The sequence below is a fragment of the Tamandua tetradactyla genome, chromosome 10, assembly GCF_023851605.1.
Source record: "Tamandua tetradactyla isolate mTamTet1 chromosome 10, mTamTet1.pri, whole genome shotgun sequence".
NCBI classification, from domain to species: Eukaryota; Metazoa; Chordata; class Mammalia; order Pilosa; family Myrmecophagidae; genus Tamandua; species Tamandua tetradactyla.
The window spans coordinates 58163265-58178976 of record NC_135336.1 but is presented as its reverse complement, the minus strand read 5'-3'; the positions used below and the strand labels follow the sequence as shown (position 1 = coordinate 58178976).

The following is a 15712-nucleotide window of genomic DNA, read 5'->3' as shown; positions in this document are numbered from 1 at the left end:
CTTCAGCCTCCCCCAATTTCTAAAACCTTACTTATCTCACTTTTCTTTTACCTTCCATCCACTGCCTTTTTGTACCACTGTTATTGCACATCTGCTATTTGAGAGCTATGATGTCTTTTCAATAAGAAATAAAATGCCTCAGAACTGTGCCCCATGTGTTTCTATGCCAATTTGTTCCTTATTGAATGCCCATGGAGACCTCTATTATAAAGAAACTCAGAGTCTAATAAAATAAAACAATTTGATAAAACACAAGTTATTTTATCATTTTTTACAAATGATAGTTTTTACATTTTTTAATGGGTTGGTTTGGTTTTAGTTTAGATTATTTTAAAAATCAAGAAAGAGTGGCACTACCAATAATTGTATAGGGACTAGAATTCAATGCTTTTCTTAAAAAAGTATTTTTTGGCTTAAAAATTTTAATCTAATGGTTGACCTCTGACTAAGACTTGACTAGTCATTTTATCTGGGTAAGCTTATGATCTAGTTTCCAAACTTGTACAGTTTGAGAGCGATCTGGCACACTGCAATTGTGCAAGGACACGAGGTATCAGCCAGGATAGTCTTTGGAAAATGTGATCCCATTACATAGCTAAAAGATCTCAGGCAAGTCACTTAATCTCTGTGTGACTCGGTTTCCTCATCCTTAGATGAAAAGTTTGAACTAGACATTTGAGGTCTTTTGGCTCTAAAATTTGTGAAGGTTGTAAGAAGCAATTAAAATATTTCAAGATGAGTTCTTTACCATGAATTCTACATTTGGATTTTGAATTCAGCGATATGTGAATGCAAGGAACGGTAGTGGTAACAGACTCTTCTGGAAAATGATAAAAATTTAGAAAACTATTGAAATTAAAGAGAAGATTCTTGTTAAATGAACCAGAAGTGAATTCAGTAGCAAAGGAAATTGAGTAGTTAGGAACACAAAATAGCCTACTATAGTTTAATGCAGATATTAAATAAAAGCTTCAGGCTTCAAAGAGCTGTGTGAGAGAGGCTTTGGAAATGTATAGAAGATCTCTGGTAGGTAAGAAATAAGAACTCTTCCAGAGAATAGGTGAATGAAAGTGCATATGGGAAAAGGGTTGATGTGTGTTTGGGGAGGGGTAACTTGAACTAAACGGTTTAAAGATTTTTTAGGATAGTCACTGCTAAAGTTTCTAAAAGCAATACCTTTTTCTAATGTATTTCACACAAATACATATTAAAGTTGATTTTATTTTGCTTTTTTTGTTTGCACAGAGAAACTGAAGTTGTTCTTTTCAATTTTTTTTTCCCTTTCCTTCAAGTGACTTTAGGTGTATGGAGTCTGTATATTTGTAAACAGAAGGTACATTTCCTAATGCACCTGAAGGTCCCTGCATTTTCGAAGTCTTCTACAGATTATCTCTGCATCTTTCTGCAACATTTTATTACATTTATCTTGTTACTTCATCTCAAATGCCAGGAAATAGCCTGACCAGATGCAGATAAAAATATTACATTCTTTTAAGTCATTATTTGAATTTCAAAAAGAAACAAACACAAAAAAGGATAAGTGATCTTTTAAATTGTAGATTCAAATGTCATTTCCAGGTGAAAATGAGATTTTAGTTGCCTCTTAATAAATGTTTCCAAGAGTTCAAAGGTGAATTAAAAGGATAGCACAGTTTAATAAATGCCTAATTTAACTAGGTGCTGCCTAGAGAAGTTTATGAGTCCTTCAGGAATTTAGAGTGGGAAGAAACAATATATTAATAGCAAAATTAATTCCATTTAGATCATCACCTGGCATGAGAAAGGTGTAAACCTTTTTTTTTTAAAGATATCCCTGTTTATTTTTTTTTTAACTCTTGCCAAGAAAATAATTAAAGTGTGTTTATTCATAGTCTGGGTTTGGAAGACCTAAATGTATCTGAATCTTGCCTACTCCACATTTTTACTTGAAAAATCTAGCTTCTGTGAGGAAGGAAATTTTATTACCTTCAGAAGAAAAAGAAACAGAAATTAAATGGAATATGTTTCTTGGTTACCACATTAAGTGATTTTGAGTGTATTTCTTCCTTCAGCTCTTTTGTACTAGAAATAAAAAACAATAAAAAGTTATATAGTACATTTCTGTGATTGGTTATATGCTGGATTAAATCCTTAAAACATAGAGCTATTTTTTTAAATCTAATTCTTTAGTTTTGGTAGAATGACATAAATTTTGAAAAGCTGATATGATTTGGGAGATAATCTCTTAGATAATATAAATGGCCGCCCTTTTGTTAAATAGAATTTTCTTGTTCTCATTGAGAAATTATCATGGCATATTTAGATAAGATAATCTTGGTTTGGATGCAAGGTCTTACTTTTTCATTCACTGGGAACCGATTTTCTTTGCCTATAGTGTTACATTTTTATCCAAATGCTTACTTTCATTACATCAATTAGACTGAAAATACCAGTATGTGACTGTGTTTTACAGGAGTTTTCTGCAACCAGAATTTAGCTTCTTGTTATTATCTTATACAATACGCTAGATCTCAGTAATAAAGGCCCCTCTTAATTGAAAACAGAACCATAGTTAGGGCAAATTACTTTTTATACTTTTCATATGATGAATTTTTAAAATTCCATACTTCTTGGGAAATACTTTAAATTAAATAGCTAGACACTAAGCTAACACCAGAACTGCAAGGCTGGCATCCTTACATCTCTTGTATACTTGCCATGCTAGATTAGGATAGATCCACACACACGCCCGTGCGTATAAACCTTACACATACACACACAAACCACATCCTGTGAATTTCTATTTGGTTTGTGTAATCTTTATTGAATAGTCACACATATGTCACAATATTGCATCTCCAGATAATTATAGAACTAAGGGAAACACTACCATGGATTCCCACAGACAAACCCAAAAATTGACTATAAAAACTTCATGGGAGAGGTGTTCAGATAATTTGCTTCTCCTATATGACTGAGACAGTGGTAATTAATTTATAATAATGAGAATAATGTAATTCATTGCTCATGTTCTTTATGAGACATTATACCAAATGCATGAAGGACATTTTCACATTTATTCCTCATAGCAAAACCATGAGATGTGTACTACTATTGTCTTTATTTTGCCTAGATGAGGAAACCGAGACTTAGAGAAGTTGATCTGTGCAGGGTTATAGAAAATGACTGAATTGGGACTGTAATTTTGATTTACTTAACCTAAATGTTCTTTAAAAATAACACAACAGCAGTGTGAAAATTCTTTTGACCCTGTTGCATAATTTTCTTCCTAATGATAATGTTTTTATAAATCGCATTATTGTTTCTTAATATAAAGAAATCTGGATAACACAAGTAATATGTTATAATTAGTTAATTTACTGACCAGTTAAAAATAAGATATTTTTACTGCAATTGTTCACAATATAAATAAACTTCTAATTGCTTTCATAACCAAGACTGAAATGGCTTAAGAAGAGAAATGAATGTATGTTTGCTTTTACAAAAGATGCTAAGATAGAAGTTCCACACTTCAGGTAAATCTAGACTAAAAATTTGTGAAAATAATAAAGGAGCATGATTTTTCAAATTAATAATTTTATTGATTTATCCCTTCTTGCACACGTTCAGTAAACTGGCTGATCATATTAGTTAAAAATATTCTATCCAGGACAAGGGGTTGGAGTAAAAATAATGTAAACAGATTGTTTGTATTAAATGTCTAGTTCTTGGCACTGCTTTTCAAACAAAACATTTGGGTTTTACCTCAAATCTTTAAAATTGTTGATACAGTGATTTTTGGTAGAAGTGAGGCAGAGAGAATATAAAAACAATGACCTTGATGTGAAATAGAAGAAGAGCTTCGGAGTTAGGAGAAAAGTGCAAATTGAGAAAAGAGGTGCATAGATGTAGGTCAAAGAGAAAAGTTCAAGAGATGAAGAGAAACCATCTCGGGAAGCATGTAGAGGGTGACTGAAAACAGATGCTGGCAACAGGAGAGTAGGGGAGAGGACGTAGTGACTCTGAAGCTTCTTTATCCCTTAAAGATAAACAGAAATTAAATAGTCTTCTATGTCCAAAGAGAAAGACCAATAAGAATAGTTTTCATCCCTCTTTGAAGATAAGATGGTAAAGACAAACCTACTGTTTGGGACAAGAGGAACAGTTAATTTTTTTTCCACAAAAGTTGGGTGGCTATTAATACCTACTGGAAAGGGTTGTTGTGGAGGAGTAGCCAGGGCTCAATAAATATTCACTACTGTTTTTATCATTTTGGTATTTTTATATTGTTTCCTTTGCCATTCCTCATTTTTTAATGAATAAAATCATTTTGGAAACAGATGGATAGAAAACTAGTAAAGGGGTAATAAAATCAAACTGATTCAAAATATTTGTGGTATCAAAGGCCTAATAGAGTTAAAAATTTTTTTTTTGCTTAAATTTTTTATTTGTACTTCTAATGTAATGTTTTAGGGAGGATATAGAAACATTCTTCTTATAGTATCAAAGAACATAACTCAAAAATATAAGATTTTTCAATTTGTACATTGTATAACAAAAGATATTTAATAGGTAAATAAGATAAACAAACGTTGATTTATCTTCATTCCTTATGTCTAGTTTTTCTGAAATATTTGAAGATATTGGGCAAAGAGCAATGGAGCTTAAACAGAAATTCTTTAAATCATAAAACTGTGGGTTCAGAAAAATTACATCTATCTTTTAAATGGAAGACCTTTAATTTAGATGAAGCCAGTTGACAGTGATTTATTTCAAAAAATCATATAAACTTATTTTTCAATAAGTAAAAGTTTATTCAGTGCTTACTCTCAAGAAATGGTAGGGCTAAAATGTTGCCTGTTATTATGACAACACTTTGGTTTGTTGTCAGGAAAGGAAAACATGTCTCTTACATTTGGAAAAAAGACTAATATTGCCAGCTATTCTCAAACTGTGATAATATTTTGAAATATCTTATTTCATGCTCATCTTAAAATGTTTAGCATTTGACCGTTACACATGCACTAAGATATAGAAATGTTATGCATATTAAACTCATTTAATATATTTAGAACAAAATCTGCATTATTGAAATCTAATCATTTTAGATTCAGACAAGTAGGAGCTTTCTCTTAAGTGAGAAAACATGAATCAAGCAACATGATGGCAATGTGTAATCTACGACTTATTCATTGGAGGCTAGGTTCTTAATTTCGTATGAGTAAAATACTTAAATTAGGCATGCGATGTAATCAACAGGTCTTTTAATGTGTCATCGTTTCCCATAAGATTCTTCCTTTTGTTTGCACAGCTGCTTTCTAGAGACCTCTTGTGTATCACATTTCCCTTATTTTATTGTCACTGCTGTTTTAAACTTAGTGACCATTTCCAGGAAGAAAGTTGCTTTGCACGAATGTTTGATCCTATGAAAACTTGATCCACGGTTTCATTTTAATGGGTTGTTTTAATTTCTGTATTGTCTAGACATTTGAGTTTTTCACTATAGTGTTAAATATAGTGCAGTTTATGTAGATTTTAGTCTAGAAATATAATATAATAAATATACTCCAAATTGTGTTTTTATGTAGTCATGTTGTTAGGAAAATTATATTATGGCACATTTGATTCACAGATTGATTTATTGGCTTTGAAGAGAATTCTCAAATGTCAATCTCAAAAGTTACACTGGTTCCAAAATAAAATTGATAGATAAGCCAATAATGTTGTGAGCTTGATTAACAAACTACTTGATTGAGATCAGTAAACTTTATTTTGGTGACAAATAGCATATTAGAAAGACATTGTACTACATGGTTATATTAATCTTTTCCAGTTCTCTGGTTGATTCTTCGCTTTCTTGTCAGTTACTCATAGCGTAAAAAATATATTTTTCAGCAGCAAATGGAGCTCTACTGCATCTGGCTCTAACCTAATCTTTCAGGGGTCATTAACCTGCCTCCCCTCTCCTACAAGGTTCAGTGTCACTCAGTGAATTTCTCACTCTTCCTGAATGTTTTACGTTGTTTCATTTCTTTCATGTCTTTTAATAGAATAACCTTACCCTGATTCTTCCATGGTACAATGAATCCTTCAAAACTCGGGTCATATGTTACCTCTTCTTTGAAGAATTTTTGGACTTCCTATCTGATAAAGAAGTTTACCTCTCTCATAAGGCTGAATGAATGAAAGTGTGAAGAATTCTTGATTTGACACTACACATACACACACGTCTACTACTTGAGAGCTACATAGAAAAGAGCCTCAAAACTTTTTACTCTTATGCTTTTGTGTTGAAAATGTTGATGGTCTTCACAATTAATGAAGACAATATTATTGGAGATGACTTTCTATTTATCTTGGTTTCTGGCACCTTATAGATACTCATAAATTTGTTGTACTGATGTTACTGGGACTCCTGGCTATGTTTTCATATAAAGCACAGGTAAAACCTCTTTATTTAAAAATATAAATCTTGAATAAAAATTTTCCTTTTGAGTGGGAGAAGAGGCAACTCTCTGGCATGATGAATTAAGGAATATGACCTGTGGAATATATTCGCAGTATATGTGACAAAAAGTAGCCATTCTTAATACAAAGAGCTATTATTCTCAATTTAAAAATATGAACACACCTATTGAAACATGAACAAAGAAAATGACCAAGGAATTAACAGAAAATGACCAAAGAAATAACAGCATAAAAATATAAGTAGTCATAATTTAGGGATATTCAAGATATGCACATTAAAACAAGAGGCCATAGGGTGGAGGACGGCAAAGAGAGAACTATTTAAAATATATTACAGTAAATTTTGGCAAGGTAGCTAAATGTCACCTGTGTATTAATAATGGAAATGTAGTTTTTGTGTTATAGATAATGATCTTCAAGGCCTTGCTTCTAAATAGTAGTATTTGAAAAAAAACATGTTCTATGGACATTCATTACAATTGTATTTTAGAAGAATATTTAATGACATAAAGATATCTTTATAATTGAAAAAGAAAACGATTGATGCAATGTCACATTTGTGTAAAAATACAGACTCATGTAAATATAGCAGTTATTCTGGTTAATGGGATTATGGGTGATTTTTATTTCCTAGATCACATTATTCTCTTTATTTTCTTCAGTAAACATATATTTATCATGAGACTATTTAAATGACTAAGCATCCAGGTAATTTTATTTAGTTAGTTCTATTTTTGCTAGGACTAAAACAAATTAAATTTTATTTTAAAGAATACATTTTATTGTGTGGTAAATAGTTATTCCCTTGATTAAGTAGATGGCTCAATATATTGCATGCTTTTCTAAAAATTCAATTTAATTTAAATCATACAGAAGAACGAATATATTTCAAATAATTCTACTTACATAAAATATGGTCTGTGGTGTCAATGTGCATATTTCCTGCATTTTCAATATTTGCTAGTGTTTCAGTGAGATATCTGGTAGAAGATATTGTCTGGGATTTTGCTGGAATTAGATAGAAGAACTTTAAAAGCTCCTTTTTTCTTGAGCTTCACAGCATTTGGCCATTGCACAGTATTTGTGATCCTGAAATCCTGGGCAATAATTGAATCCTTTCTTATACCCTGCTTCTATCCTCTCTTTTACACTGTTATTATTTCCTGAAGAATCACGAAAGCATCGTAATTTCCATATACCACCCACCAGGCTTCCTAATGTTAGCACTTAAACAATTATATTTACCAGACCTTAGAGTTCCTATATACCATTCACCCAGGTTTCCTAATGTTAGCACCTAGATAATTATGATATATTTACCAAAATTCTAAACATTAACATTGGTACAATGCTATTAACAGAACTACAGACTGCAATAGAATTTCACCAGTTTTTCCCTTAATGCCTTTGTTTTTCTAATTCTTGACCCAATCCAGGATATCACATTGTACTTAGACCTTATGTCTTCTTAGTGTCCTTCAATCTGTGACAGTTTCTCTCTTTTTAGTTGTTTTTACATGGCTTTGACTACTTTGAGGATACTGGGGTGCTGCCTCTTGTAGAATACGCCTCAATATATATTCCATTTGCTATGCTTTTGTTTAGAATTTTTGCAACTATATTTATGAGGAATATTTGTCCACAGTTTTCTTTTTTCCTGTAACTTTTTGTTTGCGTTTGGTATTAGGATAACACTTGATTCCCAGAATGAGTTGGAAAGAAATCCCTCTGTTTTAATATTCTGAAAAATTTTGTGTAGACAATCTGATGGAAAGCATAACCAGTGAAGGCATAATTAGAGGGCGTTTTAGAGTTTCTGTTTATTCAAGGTGAGTTTGGGCAATTTGTGTCCTTCAAGAACTATGTCCATTTCATCTTTTTTCTAATATAGTAGCGTAAAATCCTTCACAAAATTAACTTACTATCCTTTTTAATATCTAACAAGTCTGTAGTAATGTCACCTCTTTCATCTTGATATTGGCACATATGCACTTAAAAAGAATTTTTAGAGTGAAGTGTTTCATTAATATGAATTAGATTTTTTAGTGGTCTTTTTTTCAAATCTTATAGAGTCTTACTGATTTTCTGCCCTTTCTATTCATTAATGAAAAAATTGTTAAAATGTAATTTAATTATTGGGGATGTATTTTGACAAGGGAAGCAAAATGAAGGCATAAGGAACTTCTGTACATCTGAAAGGGACATGAACAATGCAAAAGAACATATATGTATTGACTTAGAAGATTGACTTTCTCAATTTTCATTGATTCTATTGGGCTTTCTAAATTTCAGTTTGGGTTTTCAATCATATAGTATGCATATGGAGATCATTTAATTTCTGGCTTTTCAATAATTATCTCTCTCTGATATTTTTACCCTGCACTGGCCAGATCTTCCTAAACAATGTTAATTTTTGACAGTAATAGTGCATATTCTTAGCTGTTATAATTTAGTGATATTATGGAGCTGGCTCATATTGCCCATATTTCAGTACCAAGTAGATTACCTTTACTTCCAGATTGATATTTGTTATCATTAAATACCTAGTTTTCTCTCAGTTTACTGATTTTTTTGCAGAATAGAGATTGAATTTTATAAAGTGATCTTTTTGGGCATCTATTAAGATTTATCATATGAATGATGAATGACATATTATGTTATTTTCATATAATAAATATCATTGCTTAGTTTGGATAGGACCAAGTAAGTACCATCGATTATTTATTCATTTTTTTGCACGGGCAGGCACTGGGAATCGAACCCCAGTCTCTGGTATGGCAGGCAAGAGCTCTGCCTGCTGAGCCACCTTGGCCCGCCTGCCCTTTTTCTCTCCATCAATTATTTTATTGTACTACCATTAAATAAAATATTTTGTTTTATTTAGGATTTTTTCCTGCATGAAGTAAGTAGCATTTTCACTCTATTATTTTCCTTTTCATTTTTGAACTATTTCTTTTGTGTGTTAATATCAGAATTAGGTAGTACAGAGTTTCATAGGGCAAGTTGAAAGTATTTATTCACTTAATCATACTCTGAAAAAGTTCATTCAGACATTATAAATATCTGTTCATTGAAAGTTTGGAAGATAATCAATATGAAACAGTTGGATATAGAATCTATTTTTTGTGAGTTAATTCTTTCACATGTATTATTCATTTTCTTCCATAATTATCGCTACCTCCATTCAAATTTCTACTACTGTTATATCTTTAATATTTACATGTTTACAAACACATTCTTTGATATGGGAGTCATTTGTTGAGTAAGTATGAAAGTGGGAAACATTTAGAATTGTTATCTTTTTCTATTTTTGTCTTAAATAGACTTGTTCAATTGTTGTGAATTCCTTTATTCTTCTCCATATGTAGCAGGATTTTCCTATTGCACTCTTCTCTTTTTTTCATTACATCTGTTTGCCAGATCTTTGTTCATCCTTTTATGTTTCACCTTTCAGTGCAATTTGTTTCAGATGTGCCTTTTCAAATCAACATCAAGTTATAAATGTTTTTAAAACTTTTTATTGAATTAAAATCATACAAAGAATACACGTGTCATAAATGATAGCACTCAATTTTCACAAAATGAATTCACCCATGTAATTATCATGCAGGTCAAGAAACAGAACAGTAACACCAGCTCAGAAGTTCCCTTTCTGTTTCCTCCCAACATCTACCTCTGCAAACCTATTACGATCCTGATCGTTAATGCCTTAGTCCCGATTTTGTACTTTTATAAATAAAATTATGAAACATTTTTGCATGTCTGGCTCTTTTCACTCAAAATTTTGTATGTGGAATTCATCCATATAGTTCCATGTTGCATTATTTTCTGTTTATTTTCACTGATTCCATTGTATGAATAGTCACAACCTATTTATCCATTCTATTGATTTACCGTTGATTCCAATTTGGGGCTATTATGAATAATTCTTCTATGAATATCCTTGCACATGTCTTTTGGTGCAAACTATTCATTTATTGCAGGTTGGAATATTGGAATGTACCCAGGAGTGGAAATAGTAATATTCATTATATGTATATGTATATATATATATATGTGCACAAATATATAATGTTTTGTATATATAATGTTTTTATGGTGCTTATTATTCATGTAGGCAGGCTCAAAAAGGAGGGAATTCTTATGTGAGTACCAGCAGGGGCCAATAGCAGGACTTTTGAATCTTTAGCAGAGGGGGAAAGAGAGAAGGTGGTCAGGAAGATTTGTAGAAGTTAGTAAGCTTTTAAAATAGTCTAGATGAGATCTTCCTGGAGTATAAACTGAAACAGTGGAGTTGCAAAGAAAAGGGTGACTTAAGATATGAAAGTAAAATCAACAGTTCTAGGTGGTTAAATGGCTTGGGGGAGTGAGGCTTTCCAAGATGATTTCAAAGATTCGAAATTAAATAACTAGGCGGTAGGAATTGAGATGGAAGATTCAAAAAAAAGAAGATTTCTCTAAGAAGAGAAATAGCTTTATTGAGTTTTGTGTTTGAATTGTCTTTGGGAGTTTTGGATGGAGAAGTCTGATGGTTAGTTGGAAATATAATTTTGAAGTTCAAAGGAAAATGTTGGGACTAGAGACAGAAGACTGTGGAGTTATTATTATATAAGTAGTATTGTTGGTACTTGGGATCCCATAAGGAATGGCTCAAGACTTAAATAAAACAAATAAATTAAGATATTCAATAAAAAATATGTTTTTAAATGAAAGTAGGTTTAGAGTAAGTATGTGCAAAGTCATCTTGAAGTAAGAGAAAACAAAAATTTCTAGCACTAATAAAATTGATAGTAAATTAATTGAATATTTTTACATGTGTGAGGAATAAATTTGTCCATCAGAAAATGGGTTGGTAGGTCATGGAAGAATAGAAGAGGGTCAAGGGGCCAAATTCTGATAGTTCTTATTTTTCAAGGTAGAACGTGTCTTGGCCAAGAAATTAGTCTGATTGCAGGGTCTATTGCAATCATTATCTGTTTTTTCTTTGTTATTGCCATTTGTCATATTATGCTTCTAAACTTTAAAACCTAAAGGATAAACCCTTGGCCATGAAAAATGCCCTAAAATAGTGTATCACATCACACTATCTATTGTCTTAGGAAGCAGCCCAACTTCCTTCTCTGGATAGTAGATCCTTGTAGCACTTTCAGCCAGCAATTTTTTAATGATGATTATATGTTTTTTTGTTTAAATCCTAAAGGTAACTAATGTGATTAGCTAAGCATAAAATTAGAAGAGAAGAGGGCTGGTGATATAATTCTGAGAATTATACTGGGGCAAGAGTAAAATAAAAGATTCAGTCAAGACCAGGAGAGAAATAAGAGAATGAGGAAAGAGAGTCAGAATAGAGAGAGATAATGGAAATCAAAGAAGAAAGTAGTTTTAAAAGGGAATAGCTAACAGTTTCTAAAGTTGCAATAGTGGGAAAAAAAAAAGCAAGACTGAAAATATCCAGTAGACTTTCAACTAAAATTATAGACTTTTGGAAGTGATCTGAAAGGTGACAGTTATGGGGATATGAATCCATTTATCAATAAATATTTCAGAAGAATTTCTGTTGCAACTTCCTGTAATATGCTTTTGTTCCATATCACAATTTTAATAAAGTAACAACAAAGAGGCCCATAAACATCTATTAGCTTTTATTGAGTGACTATTTATAGCCTGGGCACTGTTACACATTATAGATTCATGATCTTATTTAGTCCTTAGCCCAATAAATATTATATGTAGTTATTTTAAAGGAGGACAATTGAGGCTTATTTTTTTAATTAAAAATTATATACTAGGTATCTGATATATGGCATTAGGTTCTTCTTCTATCCACAACAACAAATTGAGAAAATTAATACACTTATCAGGACAACTTCTGAGCTTTCTTTACTATTTTGTTAACAGGCATTATTTCCTCAAGGGGGAAATCTGAAGGACACTAAAGTGAAGACAACAGAGGAGAATCTCAAATGGTGTCAACTATTTTCAATCTCATCTACATCTCAATTCCCAGACATTCTATAATATTTGGAAATCAAACAAGGAGGTTATGAGGTATATGTTAAAAACTATCAACTTGTATTTATTTAAATGTGCCTTTTGTCCATGGAATCCAGCTAAAAAGACAATTACAAAACATCCCCTCAAAACAGCTTTTAAAAAGGCTTCTACCATTAGCACAAGATGGTACCATTAACATGTTATGACCAACACTTCATGCCATTATGCCACTCTTACCAGTTGGCTACAACAAATTCATTAACACAACAATACACGGGTAAAAATATAAATCAACTCAATAACCAACCTGTGACTAGAGGGGAATCCTGTAGCAATCATATTGCAGTGTCTCCATTATGCTCTAACCAGAAGATCCAGAATTGCTCAATATCACCCTCTTCCCAGTCTCAGGAAAAAATTTCACGAGGTTTCTCTAACATAGCTGTGAAATCACCATTATCTCACTCCAAATATCAGAGTACATCTTTACCAGACTTCCACTGGAGAATTCCTTCAATGGGGCTGAATAAAAGAGCCTTGAGCTCACCCTTGTCCCATTCCAAACCTCAGAGTACATCTTCACTTGATCACAACAGGATATCTTCATTGTTGTTGCCTAATCAAATACCTATGACCTCACAATTTCCCCTTCCCAATCCTCAGATTACATCTTCCCTAGAATTTTGCCAGATGCTGCCTTCATTGAATTCCAATCAAAGGGTCTTGAGTTCATCATTATTCCCCCCTCAACATCAAGGAACACCACCTTTAGACATCCTCTGGGCACATTCATCTTTGGGACCCAATAAAATAACTTTTAGCTCAACATTACCTCAATCCAAGTCTCAGAAAATATCTTCATTGGACTGCTTTTGGATGTCTTTATTGGAACAAAATCAAAGATCTTTGAACTCACCATCTCTCTATCCCAATCTTCAAACATCTTCCCAGGACTTCCTTTGGACATCGTCTTCAACTCAGCCCAATCAAATAACCCTGAGTTCTTCATTACCTAATTCCAGACCTGGGACAACACCCATAGTGAGTGCTAATTCCAGCATTCTGAATTTACCATTGTCCCACGCAAAACCTTGGAAATCACCTTTCACACATTCTATCCACCAGACTCAGAGTTTGCCACTGTCCCAGCCCAAGTCTCAGACAGTGATTTCACTTGATCATGTTTTCCAGACCCTGAGCTCACCAGTTTGTCATCTCAAGTTTCAAAACACCATTTCACCAGCTTCAAAACACAGGGCCACAGATTCACCATCACCCCATCCCAAACAAAATGTCTCAAGTGAATCATTGCCAAGCTCTCAGCATTGCATCAGGAACACAGCTGCTTCAACATTAGGCTCCAGATTCCAGATTAATAGAAGCAGTAATTTTTGTGCAAAGACAGGATCAAATACGGAAATTGGATGGACTTTAGACTGTATCCAACCCTGCATAGTTAAAGGTGGAACTGTCCCTGATGATGTTGTAAATAAAATCGTCAATTCTATCTCCAAGACAAAAATTCAGAGGGATCTCTCCAGGCAGATTCTGTTACGAAGGATGAGGGGAAGGCCAAATCCTCATCCTGGTCCCCGCATTTCATTAAATTATATGGTTTGCTTAGCGTGTGCTTCCTGCATAAAAACTCAGTGTCAACATCTGACAGGAAGGAAAGATCCTCGTGGTGCAACATTATATGTAATACCAACACCTGAGACCAGTTCTGAGGGCAAAACTGAGATGAAGTTAGTTCTCATCCTTTCTCTACCACAGACTTCTTTCTCATCTTGCTTCCTAGTCCCTGTGAAAGAAAAACAACTTGATCAAGATCCTGAAGACAACTTTGAAGTAATGGAGCAGGTATCCCACTTTGCTCTGAACTCTGAACTTGGGATCATGCAGGAGTCTAACAGGAAGGAAAAATGGTTGACAGTAGCACCTCAAACCAGTGTTATAAGCCAACAGCCCCGGACTATTAACTGGCTGCTTCATGTTAAAGAAAGTAATGATTCTCCATCACAGTCCTCACCCTCGCCTTCTTCCACCTCCACTTGCTCCAATTCCTCCTCTTCCTCCTCTTCCTCTTCCTCTTCCTCCTCCTCAACCCCATCTCCTCCTTCAAAAGTTTCCAACACATCTGCCCTCCCAGGCTGTGTATCCACTCAGAGACCCAGGTACCACCGCTTGCCTCCAGGAGTCTCCTGGCTTGAGTTTATCTGTAGTAAAGATCGACAACCTCTTCCTGGAAAAGCAAGTCAAAGTGCATCACCATCTCCCGGAACAAGGTCTGTGGGGAATAGCAACAAAATAAAAGGGACAAAGAAACCAAACAAGCTGTTCAAACTTTTTCAGACAAAGTTTCAAAATGAGAGAAATTCTGATTAAATTAACTTTTGTCTCTTTGAAAGCCATTGACCTTTTAGTTCTTTGAGATTAGTGTTCGGTTTTCTTTAGTGCTTATTAATATTCTTAGTAATAACTTTGATTCTATATTTAAACCAATGAAGCACCTAGTTAAGGGGAGACTATTTCCCTTAAGTCTATTTTCTAGTTAGATAATAGACTATGATCTCCCAGAAACCAAAATTGAATCCTATGTTTGTAACTAAATGTTTGACTTATGGTAGCCCTTCTATAATCATTGTAGAATGAATTCATCATAGTTGACCATGGGCCAGAAATACATCATCTGCCTTGCCTTGAATAGAATCTAGCTTAATGTTAGTCTTCTTCCTCATAAGCCATGATGATGACAGTATCCTTAAAGCAAATTATGCTAATCTATTATTTTCCCCATCTCTAAAGAAAATTCAGTTCACCCTTCCACAGGTAAGAAAATATAGAGAAAGGAATCTTTTTAGATGTGTGTTCCTAAGGATAATTCTTCTATGCTAAGAATCTGAAATCCAGTGATTTATGATTTGTTAAGCCTTAGTTTACACAGCTGAGATTAGATAGAATAACCAACTGGTACAAACAACCCTACTTCATGTTGAACATGCTAGTGTTTCAATTTTGGGCTTGTAAAGTCACCCATCTATCACTTTTATCTATGCAACTAAAATGAGTTAATAGAAAAAGGAGAAAAAGTTTTTATTCCACTTAGGTCTATTTTTAATAAGAAGAAAAGGGAGTTGTCTGACTTACTTATCCTAAATTATCTTCTCTATTTCAAAGGGTTAAAATTTGTATCTCTTACACACACTCATGGTATGTAATTCTACTTCTCCACCCCATATCTCTTCTGATCATCAGACTGGACGCTGTACAT

At 33.2% G+C, this 15712-nt stretch overlaps 1 protein-coding gene across 19 annotated transcripts in view; it reads left to right on the top strand.

Moving 5' to 3' along the window:
- Positions 1-15712, top strand: part of CSNK2A2IP (casein kinase 2 subunit alpha' interacting protein) — a 287809-nt gene that overhangs the window by 122912 nt on the left and 149185 nt on the right. For 14 of the 19 annotated variants that reach the window (XM_077118680.1, XM_077118672.1, XM_077118682.1 and 11 more), the window contains one exon: positions 12346-14850. The exons of 1 other annotated variant lie outside the window; for it this stretch is intronic. In XM_077118680.1, coding sequence (XP_076974795.1) covers positions 12625-14826 — 2202 coding nt within the window. In that variant the 5' untranslated portion in view covers positions 12346-12624 and the 3' untranslated portion in view covers positions 14827-14850. Of the gene's footprint in view, positions 1-10057; positions 10168-12345; positions 14851-15712 lie in introns of those variants that run through there. 4 more of the 19 variants (XR_013158578.1, XR_013158579.1, XR_013158580.1 and 1 more) reach the window with 4 other exon arrangements.